A 19871-nucleotide genomic window follows, 5' to 3' on the forward strand; every position below is an offset into this window, starting at 1 on the left:
TAAGTTCAGAGTTTTATTTATTATTTGCCATTAAAGACTTTTTTTTAAAATGTTTTTACTGTCGCGATCTTATAGCAAAATCAAAATGTTAAACAGAATAATATTTCAAATACAGTAAGAGTTGATGCGTATTAACCCAATACACAGGCTTACGGCTGTCGTTGCGATACGGTTATTTTTTGGAACGGGGCCCTGTACCACAAAGTTTACATTCACCCGACGATGTATGGAATTTTGTTCGAATATACACCGGGAAAACAATGCCATATGACGTCATCCTATCAACAGGGGTGCCAGAGTCATCGAGTGTGCATAATCTCCCATCAGTGAACTGTCATCTCCACACGCAATATCATTGAATAAACCCAGGGGTTTGGGGAGTTTTACATATTGTATTTGTGAAACAATATATACCTAGGCCCTGTAGGACATAACCACGTGCTTTGTTATTTTACACAGTGTAAGACCTGCTTATTAATGTTAAACAGGGGCATCATTAGTTGTTGTCCCTTTTCAGAGTGCGTAGTACTGCACACTTACTGGCACTCCTGGGGGATAAGACATGCTAAGTCGTGTCCTTTGGGAGTGATAGATTAGAAACACATGTGTCACAATGTCCTTGAAAAACTATGTCAATTGTATCATATTATATTTGAACTCATCTAAAACAAATACAACATATGTTCAACAGATTCAGTGTTATGTGTAAGTAACAGTGACAGTAGTTATGCTGTACAAGTGAAACATTGAATCCTATCTGCAAAATATAAGATTCATACACTAAAGATAAATGGATGTCCTGTACACACACACACACACACACACACACACACACACACACACACACACATACACACACACACACACATCCATCAAATATTTTTCAATATATTCACGAGAGGATGCGATTTAGGATAAATTGCATACATCTTTACAAAAGTAGTTTTCAGTTTCATAGTGATACCTCATAAAATCAGTAACACATGATTTCTTCCAATTGAGCTTATATACACAATTTGGGTCAATCATTTGTAATACATAGACGGATAGGCAGGTGGTCTGAGAGAGTATATGGTATATCAGTACCAATGGTATAAAAACAATAAAACTATTCTAAACGCAACATCATTCACCAGCGTCTGATCTCGGCCATTGATGGGAGCAGACAATGCATACATTATGAGCCAAATGTAATGCTGTGTATCCAGACTCATCTCTGGGGTACAAGTCAGGACGACAGTTGTTGTATGTTTTCAGATTGCACAGGTTCTCTCAACAGTGACGTTTGAGCTCATTCAGTTGTGCGATTCTTCTTGGATTTAAAAAAACCTGAAAGCCTCTGTCCAGATGATCGTTTCATAGGTTTGGATGGTGGTAAATGTTCTATGATTTTGCTGCATCCTATTTTATGCGCAAGAGTCGCCACATCCTCCCCTGCATTGTTCGCTACTCTCAAATCTGCTCCTTGTTTTCTGAGAAATTCAAAAACATCAACTCTCTCATGCAACACTGATGTCATGACAGGTGTCAAACCAACATTGTTTATGGCGTTGATATCAACCGAGTCTATGATGCATTTCACCATATCAAGCTGACCATGCTTAGTAGCAAGATGTAGAAGAGTCTGTCTATTCTTGTCCACCAGAGTTTGGTCGGCACCACAGGACACCAAGAAAATATACACGTCCATATGGCCACCACACACTGCCCTCATTAGTGGAGTCTGATCATCCCTGCCTCTGACGTCGATGTCAAAGTAGCCACTCTCTTGTTTCACAATGGCTCCCTTCCCACTTTGACCGACTACAAAGGTAGCATTATCATTCTCCAATGAAGTCGATGATTGTATGACATCCTTCGGTGCATTACCATCCAGAGGATCGTTTTGTCCACTGAACACTGATCTCGCTGCATGCATTGATTTTGGCGAGTTGTTCTTTCCCCGACGATTTACGTCACGGAGTTTCACAAGACATTCGACAATAGCTGTGCTCCCACCCTGACATGCTGAATGTAGAACATTGTCATTGTAGTCATCAGTCAAAGTGAGGTCAGCATTCTGCTTCACAAGCAAATCGAACACGACCTTCCTTCCCGCCCATGCCGCAAACATGACTGGTGTCCAGCCGTGTTTTCCAGAAGTATTGATGTCAATCTTTGATATCAGAATGTTCACAATGGAATAGTTCCCACCCTGACAGGCATGGTGTAAGACAGTGTTATTATCATCATCAGTCAGTCTGATATTGGCCTTCTTTGACAAAAGTAGTTTAAACAGGGCTGGTTCTGCAATCAAGGCTGTGATCATTATTGCTGTTCTCCCGTGGCTTCCCATACAGTTGATATCAGTGCCTCGGCGTGCCAACAAATCTTTCACAATGAAAATATTTCCACCAAAACATGCTAAATGTAATACAGAATTGTTCTTGTCATCCCTTAATCTAATATCAGCCCCCTTTGACACAAGTAACTTGAAGACGCTCTCCATTCCTTTGTCAACTGCAAACATCACTGACGTCCACCCGTAGTTTCCCCGAATGTTGATGTCGAACTTTGGCAGTAACAGTTCCACAATGGAGAGATTTCCTCCATGACATGCAAGATGGAGGAGGTTGTTGTTGTTGTCATCTTTCAGCGTGAAGTCCACTGTGTGTAGGAAAAGCGGAAATACATCCATATGTCCATGTACAGCTGCCTTCATCAATGGTGTCCAGCCATGTTTTCCCCGACTATTACATTCAAACTTTGGCACTAGTTGTAGTAACAGAGATGCATCACTAACGCGAGAAGCCACATGAAGGAGACTGTTGTTGTCATCATCGGTCAATGTGATATCAGCCTTTTTTGACATGAGAAGGTCGAAAATGTCCTTCCTCCCAGACAATAGTGCACACATAACCGGTGTCTGTCCATTGTTGCCTCGTGTATTGATATCTGTGTGGGGGAGCAGACATTCTACCATGGTCTTGTTTCCATACCAACATGCAAGATGAAGCACAGTGTTTTTGTGGGCATCTGATAATTTGAAATCAATTTTGTTTTGTTTTATCCTTTCAAATGGCTTCCCTTTTTTGGTAAGATAATCTAAGATATCCTCCTTCCCAAATGCCACTACACACAAAACTGGTGACCAGCCATTTACTCCTCGTCCATTAATATACTGATTCAGATACAAATCCGGAGAAAGATGTTTCTTGAGCGCTTTTTTTACATGTTTTACGGTGGACTTATGTCCATGTTGGCATGCCAAATGCAGTAAATTGTAGTTGTTGATGTCACATAAAGTGATGTCTGCTTTGTTTTTCAAAAGGATGTCAAAACATTCCTCCTGTCCAGAGACAACTGCATACATCACTGGTGTCCAGCCGTTCAACCCAGGCCTATTGATGTCACAGTGAGGAAGAAGTCGCTCAAGGATATTCTTGTTCCCAATGAAACAGGCATACTGGAGAATGTTATGCTTGATATCATCAGACAAGGAAGTTGGATCTGTGAACATATGATTTAATGTGTCAGATATTTCACTTCGTTTCCATATGTGATGCCAGATGTACATACTGAAAGCACCACTGACAATAGCATCTGCCATTCTGTCAGCAATTATTCCACTGTAGGCCTCTGAGAAAGGAATCATGAGCTGGTGTTCATTAACAGGAATACCATCGTCTTGCTGATCCTGTACGTGCTCAAGGAGGAACTTTATACCGCAATGTTTAATAACAAACACTGGTTTAATATTGAATAAGACCAAAGCACAGACATCATACATGATTGAATGGGAATATGCTGTTGTGTTTCCTTCTGTCAAAAATGTTCGAGAGAAGCTCCGGACAGCTGTAGCGACACCCTGTCTGGTTGATGTCTTCACAAGAGTTGTAACTGCCAAGAGGTGAGCCTCTAGGTCTTGGCGGGCATCTTCAGATTCAAGTTGATTGTCTGTACTGGCACCTTTTGTCTTGAGTTGACTGATTGGGCAGGCACATTCCGTATCCAGTTGATTCGCTGGGCGGATATCTTCAGTTTCCAGTTGATTGATGTTTATCTGACCTTCACACAGTACGATCAGAATGAGGGCAGCTGACTTGTCATCCAATGAGCTAATAATCTTTCGAAGTTGATTTGTGATGTAAAACATAGGTTTCTCGAAAAAACTCTCATGGTGCATTTGAAAGCCACAACAACTGGAGAAAAGTTTGCATTCTAGAGGAAAACCGACAGTCGTTTCCTCATAAGCAAAAACATTCTTCACATCCATTTTACACTTATAGCGAAGTTTGTATGTCTGCCACAATGCTTTCTTCTCCTCCATGGTATAAGTCAGTTTGACATCTGATGAACTTTTGAAAATATGTTGACCTCCTAGAGTTGACATTGCACTCTCAAGAGTGTTAGTTTCTGCAGTGAATATAACACAGATGTTTGGTTGATTCAGCTTTCTTTGTTCCTCTCTTTGTTCTTGCTGCAGACGCTGGTATCTTCTTTCTGATCTGGACTCGCACTGTTCCAGGTGCACGTGGAGGTCGTACAAAAAGCGCTCAAGACCGGTCAGATCCATATATGATCTGACTGTCTTACACATGTCATCAAATATGACACACACGTCTTTGCCTTTTTCTAGATAATCAGACAACTGGACTTTATAAGCATCTTCAACCAGCACCAGCTCATACCCCTGCTTCCTGTATTCAGCTCCCAGCATCAGGGCCATGGATGTTTTACCTTCTCCTGGAACACCGCTTATCGTAACATGGCCAAACGTCTCCAACTTTTCTTTAGCCTTCTTAAAGCTCTCAGTTTTAACAAACACACTTTGGACATCCTTAATCTTCTGTTCCAGTGAACCTGTAAACGTTCATAAATAGTTGTAAACAAATCAAAACGAAGTGTGAAATTCAGCATCACCAGTTCAACTCGTTTGACTCTAATTTCATAGTTTGATAAAGATAAATTGTTTAGTTATAGTATAAGAGTGTCATCTCTGCATCAAATAGTATATTTATTATTATCTAAACAAAAGACCTCAGGTTACCTTTGTGGTACGTACGCGTGCATGTAATCATGCATGAAGGACATACCAGACCAATACTTCTCATTACTAATGTTGATAAAGGTATTCAGTTCTTACCAGACGGCAAGAGCACAAAACTGCAGGGTGAATCAGCACCTCTCTCCAAAGCTGGTCAGGAAATAAAAGTATATGAATATGCTTCCACAACTGAAATGCATATGTTGCAAAGACTTATATGCGAAGATAATATTAATTTGTTAACATATCGTTGTTATTGTTGTTCAGGGTATTCGGCTTACAGTCATATATTCTGAAACATGTGTTCTGCACATATTCCACTCAAAAGGTTAGGGTAATTACATCACCAGTGAACATATTAATTATTAATACACAAGACCTTTAACCAGCATTATATTTACCATGAGATAATGTAAAGTTTACACGGAAAACAAATTAAACAATTGACATTCACTTTGTATTAGCTCACATGACAACATTCATTCATAGATACATACTTTATTTTATATGTATCCCATACTTACTGGCTTCACCTTCCTCTGCCATGAAAGGTTCTGAAACATATTAGATGTGATGGTTAGATGAAGCATGTTTATCCCCCTCTGGATTGTGTAATCTCCATTTCGATATCTAAAGTACAACAAGTAATAGAACCAATACAAACACGCTAAACACCATGTTCAATATACCGAGCTTGTATTGCTAATGTTATTGATGTAACTAAGCTGCGTAGATCACATACCAATACACACATAAGACACACGACAATGTCTCTTTCCAAGTCTATAGTGTCGTAAGCCCATAACTAGGAAACAGTTGATGTTTCTCAGGATTTACAATCTGCTGTTTCTTTCAATCAATGCTTGTGGTAGCAGACAATTTATCTGGAAATGCTGAATATTTATATTCCCTGTCTGAGATGAAGATAAATCAGCCCAACAAACATAATTATGATTTAGTTTCTTCTATCACAATTATTTTTAATGTATGTCAAAAAATATCTCGTTTATACAAACCCAATGATAATACAGTGTCACCTTAAGTAGAATTAATGAGTTACGAGATGTATACTCACCATCTTCACCAGCTCTGTACCTGAAATAAACAAAATCGAGATTATGACAAATGTATAAATCAGCATGTCCGAATTGATAGTTTTAGAAATCAGGGGATTGCCACTTCATATGTGTACTTCGTTGTATTTAGATATATAATTTACTGCACATAGACGTAAGTGATGGTGATGAAGAAGACGTCCTGCCTCAGGTTATATTTCTGTATTACCTGGCAGTTGTTCTCCAGCATGGAAGTATCCCTGTCACTGCATCGAAAATCCCTGTGGTTTCTCCTCTTTTCCGTTTTTGTTTGTAAAGAAATCTGAAAATATGGTCAGTTATTGAGAAATATATGAACTGTAATATGTAAACGCTGTCATGTTGCAGCCCAATATATCAGTCCTCCTAACCTCCTTAAAACTAACCTAACACTTTATCTCACAATGCAAACAAAATAGTATTGAGTTTGCTGAGGTGAGGTGAAATGGAGTTTAACATCACGTTCAATATTACTGCACTTATATAGCGACGTGCATGCACGTGTGCATGCCGATTTAATAGTGCTAGACTACGAAGACAACATGCCGCAGTTTAACATGAATGCCCAACCCAGACACACTCCGAGCCATCAAGTCCTTGTTTAGCCCCTTAATGTCAAGCGCCTGGCAGGGTATAACAAGAACCTCAACATATTTTGGTATTACGCGACCGGGGATCAAAGCCCGTTCCTTCTGCTGTCTGGAAGGATGCTCCGCCACCAGCCCATGTTGTACAGATTCAGACTTCACCAATAAGTTCACAATACTGTTTTAATTTGTAATACACACATTTAGCAATAATCTGGACTCCATCTCCTTGGGTTAGGTACACACTTACAGTATGAACACCACCACAGCGAAGGTTAGGTACACACTTACAGTATGATCACCACCACAGCGAGGGTTAGGTACACACTTACAGTATGAACACCACCACAGCGATGACAACCAGGATGACGAACACAGGGACAAGTATCGCAGCCGGGTCCGGTGTTTTCTCTGCGTTGGATTCACTCGGTGTTGTCGACGATGTGTCTGTGACAAAATACCGTCACGTAATATAAAGCATTAATATTTGCACATTTTCTTAACATATATGAGTCTTAGGTTGTATTTGTACTTACATGTACTGGATTCCCCGGGAGGTGACGCCGTCGTCTCTGTACAGACATAAATACAGACAACGTCGTCATGTATTCCAAACACTACTACAGTAAAGTATGACTAGTCCATCTTGATACACTCATGTTCTAGCTTGATTGTTTTAGAAAATCAGTACATGAATATACTTGTATCTTATATCACATCATATTTATATCCAACTGCAGACACAGATAAAATACAGTAAAACATTGCATAACAGTGTTTATGAGTGTACAGCCCTGTTATATTTGCCTGATTGAAATGGAAACGACAAGACCCTTTCCATATTCAGTAGAAATATCTGCTACAAGCAGAGTCGGTTGTACAGTTCTTACTATATCAGGAGCATGTGTTTATGCATCACTATCAAATACTGATGAAGCCAGGTGGCCGCAAAAAGGTGGGCGTATCCTGCCCCACCAGTGGCAAATGTACCAGAAAACCCGTACACGAGTAAGGCTAAAATCCACACTCCTTTTGTTTATCTTTTGTTTACTCTTGAGATATAATCCAAACTTTAGCCACAATCAGCAATATTCCAGGTACATGACAGTGTTCTGTATATAATCGAGTCTGGACCAGACACACCAGTGTTTGACGATGATCCACGCACTTGGGTTACGATAACATGCATCAACCAAGTTTGCAAGCGGTTTGTTGTCTTGAACAACACAGGTTGCTGAAGATCTTTTTTTTTCAAATCCTTATGGGTTTAAGAGCTAAGCAATCAGTAGGTTTGCATATTCACTAAAAAGTTAAGAAACATCCTTAAAACCGAAATATAACTACCATACCTTCAGAAAGACCAAACAATGAATAACAAAGTGTTTTATTGATTCAGAGCAAGTTCAATCACGCCGAGTTACCACCCTTGGCAGCATAAAACAGTCTAAAAGTCAGTCTCCATTTGGTGAACCACCCACAGTCAGTCAGAATCACATCATAAACAGACTATCAATGTAAAACCTCGATTCCGATGTCATGAATGTTCACAGCAATGTCAGTATCGAATGTAGCCTCCACAAGCTCTAATCACGGCCTGACACAAGTGAAGATTTGAAAGAGGTTACTGAAAGCAGCTTGAGGAATTCGTTGCCATTCATCTGAAGGGCCCAAACTATGGATATCGCCATTTAACTAACACTGTTTTTTGTGTCAGAAAATATTAGTGGTCCCTAACTGATTTTGTTGAGCATTACAATAGCAAAACAATACAAAACCATTTTAGATATATCTCCCACAGCAGATCAGCATCAACTATCACTAATTTGAATTAACTTGCTCTACCTGCTTCTGTAATAGAGAGATGTGCCGACCTGGCATTTTGCTTCTATCAGTTGCGTAAACTTCAGAGAAGTCTAACGCCAGGGGCGGTCGGGTAGCCTAGTGGTTAAAGCGTCCGCTCGTCACGCCGAAGACCCGGGTTCGCTTCCCGACATGGATACAAGGTGTGAAGCCCATTTCTGGTGTCCCCCGCCGTGATATTGCTGGAATATTGCTAAAAGCGGCGTAAAACCATACTCACTCACTCATTCTAACACCGTTGTTACACCACACCCGTTAAAGGCAGAAACGTCCACACAAAAGTACACCATGAATATCATGCTGGGCATGCCCTCTCACATAATGCACGTGCATCACGTGACGTTTCATAAGCTTTTTGAAGGGCCAAACCATCAAACTATGTATATCTTGTTGGGCTATCATTACATAACTAACCCTGTTTTTGTGTGAGAGAAAATATTAGTGGTCCTTACCTGTTTTTGTTGAGTATAAAATTGCCTGATTTGGAAGCAAGACAATATCATTAAACCGTTTTATATGTGAGAACTATATCCCACAGCAGACTGTTGTTAGTGCAGATGAGCACCATCTATCACACATTTGAAAAAACTTGTTTTCAAACCTCTAATACTGTTGCAAAAGTCCCCTGTGTAGTCTCCATCACAACCAAAGGTGCAGATGCCATTTTGGCGATTACAGGTGTTTCTCAAGCAGTTCTTGCTGCAGTGTTGATCACAGAGATCCTCAAACCACCCCGGCACACACCCCTCAGAGCACTTCCCTGTCTCCTTGTGGCAGTGTTTGAGGTTTCGCACTGGGTCAGGGATACAAGTCGAAGAACAATTTTTGCTGCAGTTTTCACCATACTTCCCCCATTCACACTGAGTCTGGCCATGTGTTTCCAATACTGAAAGGTTGAAAAATACGCAGTGAGGATAACGAAAGGAAGGAAACCGGACAGTATTATTTCACCTCAACTGATCAATGTTTTGGTACAGGGTAATGACAAAGAACAGTAGAATTTCAAGTACTGTACTCTACCGTGTGAAAAGAATGTATTGAGTTGGGAGATATGTTCAAATATGTGACAGCCGAAAAAAAACGTGTTCTCATTACTCACTGACTATCATCAGAATGGGGTAGAGTAGCTGCATGGCTCTGGTGGACGAGGAGTTGGAGCCTCTGCAAAGGAAATATATGGTTTTGTGATACAAACACCGGTATACATCAAGCTGATTTTAGTTGTGAGCATTTATGCTGTTTCATACGTTTTTTGTTTGAAACACATATTGTGCTTAAACGTTTACCAAATGTTTGCTCCATGTCATTTGACACGGATGACAGACATTGGTTAACTAGGTGGTCATCAAGACAAATGCAGAAATTATGGAAAATAGATACATGTAGTAATGTGTTAAATGTCATGCATCTCACTTGTTCGGCAACATCATTGGAATACTACTCTCACAGAGAATACATGTTGTTTTTTTTTTTTTCCACAGCCCCTTGCCATGTGCAGGATCAGTGAAAATAACATTCGTGATATAAAACTCCCATGTTCAATTATATACCGTATTCGAGACAATAAGCGTCCAGGGCGCTCTCAAAGTTAGAAATAGGGGGCTCTTATTAGAATATTATATTGGTGAAAAACAACAGAGTTAAAAGATCGTAAATTTCGTGGTTTATGCTGACAGCCTGAAATGTTTATATACGACAGATATATTTTTTTCCAGAATTTAATTTCCCATCATTATGAATGCATATAACATACGTATTATACACGAATAAATAAGTCCTGTGTACATTGATCAACCGGAAGGTGTGCTAATTGGGATTCTTCGCTAGCCCATATATTAGAAAATATCGCCGTGGGCGCTTATTAGAGCGGGACGCTTATTACGTCGAATACGGTATCACACACACACACACACACACACACACACACACACACACACACACACACACACACACACACACACACACACACACACACACACACACTAACACTAACACTAACACTAACACTAACACTAACACACACACACTAACACACACACACACTAACACTAACACTAACACACACACACTAACACACATCCGCGCTGTGATGCCTCACATATAATTAATCTTAACCCAAGATAACTCTGGTAGAATTCCCTAACTTCAGTACATATGGGTGCGTCTAGCTGGGCATGCAGAAGCTGTCTGTTAATCTATGTAGACCGATGTCGTGGTATTTTATACCTGACAGTGTCTAGATTTGATAACCTCTGAGTATTTCAATGAGGTCAGTTTAATATTAGAACTGCTAGTTAGTATCAGTGCTGCTAACATGTGTAGATGCGCCTGTTTAGATATACTCACAAATTATCCTGAACAAAGGACATCCTTACATTGCCAAGTCGCTTGGCTCATTATAGCTCATTTATCACAACACCAGTCAAACGCAGCGGTATTCCCTTATCAAAAGCTATTACGTGAACCTTGAATTGCCTGGCCACCGATAACGCATGGTGCATCCATGTCGACACGACCTTTCCTCTCTTGGTTGAGCGTTGATAAGCCGTCCTTCCCCAGCCTGTTTAACGATCACTAGATCAAAGCTGTCTTTATACTTTAGTCCTTTAAAACCTCACTCAGCAACAAATGATTGTGGCATGCAAATAATCAAGTCTGGACAGAAAACCCAGTGATTGACATCATGAGCATCGATCTACGCATTCGCATTCCAATTCAGCGAGCCTGATCACCCAGCCCCATTAGTCGCCTCTTACGACAAGCAGTTCCCTTTTTGGGGCTGCTGAGAATTTATCTTATCCCGGAACTCACGCATCGAATCAAAACGTGTGTGTGTGAGTTTGGTTTAACGCCGCTTTTAACAGTATTCCAGTTATATCACGGCGTGTCAGCTTAATGTGGGAGGAAAGCCCGAAGTGATGCAGGTCTCAGACGTTTACCACTTCAGTGAAACCCACGAGCACGGGTATGGTACTGACAAACCTAGAAACATAATCGGGGTGAACCGGGATTCGAACCAACAATCATAGGTTTCTGGCGTTCCCAATGGACGCAACTCTGCACCGCGAATCTCGGCGCCTTAAACGACTGGGCCACCCGTGCCCCCGAATCAAAACGTAATAGTATACACATGACATGTACATGGTTCAGGCTACAGAAGTGAAGGTGTCTCAAGGTTCACTTCGGTGAAACCCACGCGCACGGGTATGGTGCTCACAAAACTAGGAAGGTGATTCGAACTCTCGATCATAGGTTTCTGGCGTGCCAAAGCGACGCAACTCTGCACGGCGTTGTCATATTCAGTGAGGTGTCTCGCACTGTGCCAGTATGATTGTGAGCAATAGGGGCAGTAACACATTCTCCGTCACAGGGCACCGCGACCTTGATATCGTTCCTCTGCAGGTATAACAATGCTGTAGTCCACATCACACCAACAACGAGTTGCCGTCCCATACAAAGCCTCCACTCTCGCTAGGAATATCAAGTTGAATGCTCTCACATTGACACTGCATCTACATGTTCAAACAGGCAACTGTAAATGTTCGCGCTATGTATGATACGATGTGTAGTTTCCTTACTGATATAACAACGAATGTAGTGCTTCTTCCACGGCAACATGCCGGATCCAGGTCAGACACTCTGCTGTTTTAAGTACAACCTATTTCAACCTGCCCATCGCATCAGTGTAACCCGTATGCGTGACAAGACTAGCCCGAACGCTCAAACAAGTTTTTTATGCTTTGTGTGTTTGTTAACACACACTCGCCTATATTCCGGCAACATGCTATCTATCTATCTATCTATCTATCTATCTATCTATCTATCTATCTATCTACCGAATCTCAATTGTAAAAATATTACAACGTTACAAACATTGTTAATAAATGAAATACAACAATATATAACAATATATATACAATATAAATATATATCGCACCATACTATTGTGTGTCGTTGTAGACTTTGGCAAATCATGTGTTTTCCGACAAAACATTAACTTGAGTGTCAAATAAAACTAATACGTCCGTCTTTTCGATATTCGTTCATGATAGTGAATTATTGATAACAAACATTTATTTCATTTGTAAAAATATCATGCCACGTTCAAACTATAGGATAACGTCACAGATGCTCAAACAGCACACAAAAGCAATATACCCGTGAACACATTGGCTCCATTGGCTTGGTTGTAAAATGAGTGAGTGTTAAGCTTGATGCTGCTTTTATCACACTTCCAGCATAATCAACACGGAAGTGAAGAAATGGGCTTCACACATTGCCCCCATGTCGAAAAAAGAAGAAAGGCCTTTGTGATAAGTGCTTCAATCCCAAACTTCTCTTTTCTTCCCTACCCTGCTTTCACCCTGCTTTCTCCCTACTCCACGCTTGCCCAACCCCTACCTCAACCCCGCATCCCGCACCTCCCTACCTCATCACCGCAGCCCCTACCTCAACCCCGCAACCCCCACCTCAACCCTTCACCCCCTGCCTCAACCCTGCACCTCCCCACCTCAACACCACACCACCTACCTCAACCCCGCACCCCTGCCTCAACCCCGCACCTGCCCATCTCAACCCTGCACCTCCCCACCTCTACCCTGCCAACCCAACCTCAACCCCGAACCCCCAGCCTCAACCCCGCACCTCCCTACCTCATCCCCGCACCCCCTACCTCAACCCCGCAACCCCCACCTCAACCCTTCACCCCCTGCCTCAACCCTGCACCTCCCCACCTCAACACCACACCACCTACCTCAACCCCGCACCCCTACCTCAACCCCGCACCCCTGCCTCAACCCCGCACCTGCCCATCTCAACCCTGCACCTCCCCACCTCAACCCCTCACCCCCCTGCCTCAACCCCGCACCTTCCCATCTCAACTCCGCACCCCCTCCCTCAACCCAGCATCTGCCCACCTCAATCCCGCACCCCTACCTCAATCCAGCACCTCCCCAACTCAATCCCGCACCCCTACTTCAACCCCGCACCCCCACCTCTACCCTGCACCCCCACCTCAACCCCGCACCCCCTACTTCAACCTCGCACCCCCACCTCAACCCCGCTACCCCACCTCTACCCCGCACCCCTGCCTCAACCATGCACCTCCCCACCCCTAACCCGCACCACCTACCCCAACTTTGCACCCCCTGCCTCAAACCCTTTCCCCCTGCCTCAACCCCGCACCCCTTCCCTTAACCTTGAACTTCCACATGCGCATACCTAGTCAAACAGCACCTTCCAACTTCAACCCCGCACTTCCAACCTTAACCCCGCACCTGCCTGCCTCACCCTGCACTTCCACATTTTCATACTTCCTCAAACGGCACTGACCTAACTCAACCCCGCACCCCTCTCACCACACATCCTTACCTCCACCCCGCAAAGCGCACCTCAGCACCCAGATACTGTCCACGCTGTCGTGTGTTTGTCCCACTCTTATCTAACTGCAGCCTTCTCAAGGGGACTCCCCACACATTCGTGTTTTGAGCTACCGAGTTACCCTTCCACAGAATATTAACACAGATATCTACTGTATGTAGGGGGCCCGGCTAGCTTCAATCAGGGAACAGGGAACAATATCAGTTACTGTCACACATATCAGTATGGATATTCCACGCTAATAATATATATAATGGATATTGATAAACACATCTGTAGGATTAAAGTGTTGCTTTCTTTTAACACAATCGTCAATGTCTGACTACCTTTCACCCCTCTGGGCGATTCTACTCCTTCCTGAGGAGCGACTTGGTCTGGCCAGCGATACAACCGTGTACGACAGTCTACTTATAATGTCACGTCAGGTGACATGACTGAGTGCGTTCTTTGAAACCACTTGCCCCAGATAGCAATATAGCATAGTGGGTACATGTATACATCTGTGGTTTGTGGGGGTTCGGGTGGCCCAGTCGTCTAAGGCACCGCGATTCCCTTTGCAGAGTTGCGTCCATTGGGCACGCCAGAAACCTATGATTGTAGGTTCGAATCCCGGTTCGCCCGATTGTGTTTCTAGGTTTGTCAGCGCCATACCCGTGTTTGTGGGTTTCACCGAAGTGGTAAACGTCTGAGAGCTGCATCACTTGGGGCTTTCCTCCCAAATTAAGCTGACACGCCGTGATATAACTGGAATACTCACACTCACTACTGGTGTTCAGGATTGTGATTATCATTGTAAGATATTAAGGTTTTGTAAGGTTTTGGATAGTAATGGTCGTTCATACCTGATCATGGAACTTCGCCTATCCATAGTTTCCGTGGTTATTATTTTTGCTCAATTAGCCATGGTGTCCCGCCCATTCATTCACCTCTCAGCTCTATGCAGTGGGGCCTAGGGCCATGTTGCAGCGTGCCCAGCATTATGTAAAATCTGGCATGCACGTCACAGTAGCCTCACTGTCGGTCCCAGAATAACTGCCTTAGCTTTAGGTTTCGTTGAAACCTTTTTCGCAACATATGCTGGTGGTTCGAATTATCTGCTCAGATGTACTTTTAGTCTGAATATATTCAGACGTATTGGGACGGTGATTTCCCTTTCTTCTTAACAGTGAGGTGAGGTAAGGTGGAATGGGGTTTAACGTCGCGTCCAAGATTATTGCACTTATAAAGCAACGTGCATGTGCGTTTGTGTGTTTGTGTGGCGGTTTGTAGTAGTCCGGACTGATGCTGATTTGTAGTGCTTGCTCACTGAGATACCATGCCGCAGTTTAACATAAATATCCCAATCAGACACAGTATACTGACTCCGAGCCGACCAGTTCTTTTTTTGTGCCCCTTAATGCCGAACGCCAGACAGGGTAACAACAAGTACCATCTGTTAACGTCTTTTGGTATGACGCGGCTGGGGATCGTACCCCGGACCTTCCACTCTCTGGGCAGACGCTCTACCACTAGACCATGGAGGCGGTCTCTTAACAGTGTCGTTTTGTTTAGTTAGTAATTGTTTAGTACAGCCGGCGTGTTTACACCGGGAGTTTCATTTGGGTCAGATGTCTAAAGGGTTAAAGGCCTGAGTGACACTTTTTGAATAGACGAGAATGTAGCATGCCGGGTCCATATGTCATCATGCTTAGTAACCGCTTTATTATTTTCAAACGCGAGGGAAGAAAGTTGGTTTATAATGTTAACCATATCGCCTTAAAGTAAAGAAAGAAGTTGTTATGTATTGTGTCTACTTTCTCGTCCACACTCAGAAGTATTCCAGCTATATGACGGCGGTCAGTGGGTAATCGAGTCCGGACCAGACAGTGAGCATCGATCCACGCAATTGGGATCGATCACATGTACCCAACCAACGAGCCTGACCACTCGATCCCGTTAGTCTCCTGTTGCAACAAGCATAGTCTCGTTTTGCGGCAAGCATGGGTTGCTGAAGACATATTTTACCCCGAATCTTCACGAGTCTCTGGTGGCGAAACGATAATAGGTAATGTACGCATGAGAAAATGTAGCATACGAACCAAAAATTCTAAATATATATGTGTGTGTGAGCACCAGGATCAGATGCGACCACCCGATCCCGTTATTATCTATATATGTCTATATGTGTATTTGTTGATAATATACGAGCGGCCTGGTAGCCTTGTGGTTTAAGCGTTCGCTCGTCGCGCCGAAGACCCGGGATCGATTCCCGACATGGGTACACTGTGTGAAGCCCATTTCTGGTGTTCCCCGCCATGATATTGCTAGAATATTGCTAAAAGCGGCGTAAAACCATACTCAGTCAGTCAGTGTTGATAATATATTTCAGGGAAATGTGTTGGAAGGACCAATATCTCCGATGTGTGCCTTTGTGTACTTCTGGTTGTTGTTCTTGCTATATGCTAAAGAATACATATCCCGGTTGTCTGGGACATGTCATGGACACCAGCTAATGCTAGTTGTTGGATTCGGTGCACGTCGCTTACTGTATATCAAAACTGAACTCATGCGTGGGAAATATGGAGGAAGATCAACGATCACGAATGACTCTGTGCATATGCGATGTGATGAATAAGGTTGGTGGGTTTAACGCAACTTTGAAGGGCATTCAAGTTAGATCACTGCGATAAAGCCAACGAGCACACGTTTGGTGCTGGGAAACCTAGAATCATCCACGTTGCACATCGGGATTTGGTATCCACAATAGTAGGTTCCTGGTGTTCCCAAGGGAGGCAACCCCACACAGCGAATTGTGGCGCCTTTGACGACAGGGCCACTCTTGACACAGTATAATAAGGGGTATGGGGACGTTTTGTAAAGGTACCACATTTTATTCGGCTTTTAGACAAGCATGGGTTATTTTCAAGCATTCTTATTAAATAATGTATTTTTTTCCAATTTATATGTGATAACTTCATAATATTTGTATTGTATTAACTGTCACGTGACATTAATTTTATGATAGGGATCCAGACAAAAAGAATATTGCTGATCAACTTTAATTCATCCCTGCGAAACAATAAAACAACAGTTGCTTTAAGATCTCTTTATAAACTTGTTCTTAATCCATGTACTCAAGGAGAGGTCGGGTAGCCTTGTGGTTAAAGCGTTCGCTCGTCACGCCGAAGACCCGGGTTCGATTTCCGACATGGGTACAATGTGTGAAGCCCATTTCTGGTGTCCCCCGCCGTGATATTGCTGGAATGTTGCTAAAAGCGGCGTAAAACCATACTCACACACTCACTCTATGGGACCAGGTATAGTATGCGCGTGTGTTATTAGGGTATGTCTGAAGCAGTAGCTGTTGTATGCATTTACCACAACGACAATAACGCAAGTACCACGTGTTGCAGGCGATCTCCGTATGCAGCTTCGTTGTCAACATTCCGCTTGTTAGGACAGCTCCAGGTGACCTGCTGTGTCACTGCCTGTATCTATTGTACACAAGGCGGAAGGTCAAGCAGAGTTTATCTGTTAAGTCTCGCCACGTTGAGATACGAGCTTTCCATTATTCTATTGTTTTAAACTCGCCGTGGTCGGTGACGCCAACCTTCGGCAACAATGCAACTCGGACAGGAACAGTTCTAGTGACATCACTTGTTATTAACAGAGGCATTCTTGTGACTAAATATATATGTTTCTGAGTGAGCGGGTTAGGATTTACGTGTCCACTGTTTTACCAGGTGAAATATTAAGGGGTTATGAAAACTAGACGCTTGGTTCGATAAATTATAACCCGGGCCATTTAAATGTATGGTGTTGTTGGGTTGATGATTAATGACACTATTGTGCGTTTGTACCGGATGAACTGTGTGTTGTGTTCCTTCAACAAATGATTAAATTAAACTCACAGTAGAACGAAACAGGCATTGTTCTACCCGGAAATACAACCTATTGTGTTATGGTTTCAAATCTACAAATATGTTCGTTGAGCCTCCCTTGTGCACGTTAACGCATTTGATATTGTTAAGTTTTTTGCCTTGATGGACGATGGAAATATAGGATATACATTTCTATAATGAAAGACAAGTGAGGCAAATTTGGTTGCACCCGTGATGATCCGGGTAGGAATAGGTCTTCAGCAACCCATGCTTGTCGTACGAAGTCGAAACGGGATCGGTGGTCAGGCGCGCATGTCATCGTATCCCAATTGCGTAGAGCGATTCTCATGTTGTCAATTACTGGATTGTCTGCTCCAGGCTCGATTATTTACAGACCGTCGCCATATAGCAGGTATATTGCTTAGTGCTGGGTTAATCAACTAGCAAAGAAATAAACTCAATCTAATTGCTCATCGTTAAAGCCAATCGTGAACATAAGTGTTCGAATGTGTCTCAGGAACCCATGCTTATCGGAGGAGGTGACTAACGGGATCTAATTATCATGCTCCGTGACTTGGTGGATGCATGTCATCGTTACCGATATACCGATGTTCATGATGTCAACCACTGGATATTCTGTTGCAGACTCGCATCAACCTTCATTATCACATTATACATGAACATACACGAGAGCAGACCGGCATCCAGACACTGTTGTGTCAATGTCTGTACACCATGTGCAATGTATTACACTATCAGGAACATCGTTGAAGACTGTGCCAATGGTTCTCACTTTTGTTTCCAGAATGAACTTCCTACCCGTATAGGGCTAGAATACATTGGAGTGTATCTATTCTTAAGTTACTTTGTCACATCACCCTTCAAAGCAAGTAAATAGACGTACCACACAGCAATTACATAAGTTGTGTTGGTTTAATGGATACACACATGTTTTTCATCAAAGTTTATAGAGAAATGATAACAAACATCAGCATGTGTGCAGTGTCGAAAGTTTATTACTATAATGTACAAATATATCACACCCGATCTTTTTCAACCTTTTAAGAAAATTAAGAATTAGTGTACACTACTTGCAAATTTAAGGCACATTAGTACAAACACATACCCCACTGAGTCAAAGCGACACAAGTCCCTTTTCATCAAGGTGCTTCAGCCATGATGCTTCTCGTCTTTCGTGTATTCTATACACGTTAAATGATAACAACAACTTTGGTTTCATTGCTGATAGACCCATGTATTGTCAACTGGTAGTAACGATGTATACTGTGTAGGGTAGAGGCATCAACGTTCATGACATCATCATCATTGTCACCATATATACGTCACATGTTTTTAACGTTGCTGTTGTTGTATAGTGCTATGTACTTTGGGAACAGGGTCAGCTTAATGAGGGCGGAATAACAAACAGAGGATCACCACTGATAAAACCGACGGGGGTGTGCTGGCAAAACAACGACATCAACAACTAGCGGGCCTGGCGCTTGAAAAAAGTAGAATTGATAGCTCAATAGACAGTGAACAGTTGTGTATAGATAAGTCATACAACATTAAATAGGTTACATGTAATCAGCGGTCACAGGAACACATACAACATAAAATAGGTTACATGTAATCAGCGGTCACAGGAACACATACAACATAAAATATGTTACATATAACCAGCGGTCACAGGAACACATACGACATAAAATAGGTTACATATAATCAGCGGTCACAGGAACACATACGACATAAAATAGGTTACATATAATCAGCGGTCACAGGAACACATACGACATAAAATAGGTTACATGTAATCAGCGGTCACAGGAACACATACAACATAAAATAGGTTACATGTAATCAGCGGTCACAGGAACACATACAACATAAAATATGTTACATATAACCAGCGGTCACAGGAACACATACGACATAAAATAGGTTACATATAATCAGCGGTCACAGGAACACATACGACATAAAATAGGTTACATATAATCAGCGGTCACAGGAACACATACGACATAAAATAGGTTACATGTAATCAGCGGTCACAGGAACA

At 42.4% G+C, this 19871-nt stretch overlaps 2 protein-coding genes across 2 annotated transcripts; one reads left to right on the forward strand and one right to left on the reverse strand.

Annotated features, from left to right (window-relative positions):
• Positions 1 to 1189: 1189 nt before the first annotated feature.
• LOC139460908 (uncharacterized) lies at positions 1190 to 9724 on the reverse strand. The gene is made up of 8 exons (XM_071242388.1): positions 9667 to 9724; positions 9169 to 9453; positions 7040 to 7154; positions 6311 to 6403; positions 6102 to 6121; positions 5551 to 5580; positions 5126 to 5176; positions 1190 to 4842 (listed from the first exon to the last, which is right to left on the reverse strand). Exons 1-8 carry the CDS (start codon positions 9698 to 9700, stop codon positions 1292 to 1294), a joined length of 4179 nt encoding a protein of 1392 aa, XP_071098489.1. The 5' UTR covers positions 9701 to 9724; the 3' UTR covers positions 1190 to 1291.
• A 3105-nt stretch (positions 9725 to 12829) lies between these two features.
• On the forward strand, positions 12830 to 13684 carry LOC139461286 (uncharacterized). The gene has a single exon (XM_071242914.1). The coding sequence runs from the start codon at positions 12830 to 12832 to the stop codon at positions 13682 to 13684; it is 855 nt and encodes a 284-aa protein (XP_071099015.1).
• Positions 13685 to 19871: the final 6187 nt, after the last annotated feature.

This window comes from Haliotis cracherodii, unplaced genomic scaffold, assembly GCF_022045235.1.
Source record: "Haliotis cracherodii isolate W230 unplaced genomic scaffold, xgHalCrac1.p SCAF_14, whole genome shotgun sequence".
NCBI lineage: Eukaryota > Metazoa > Mollusca > Gastropoda > Lepetellida > Haliotidae > Haliotis > Haliotis cracherodii.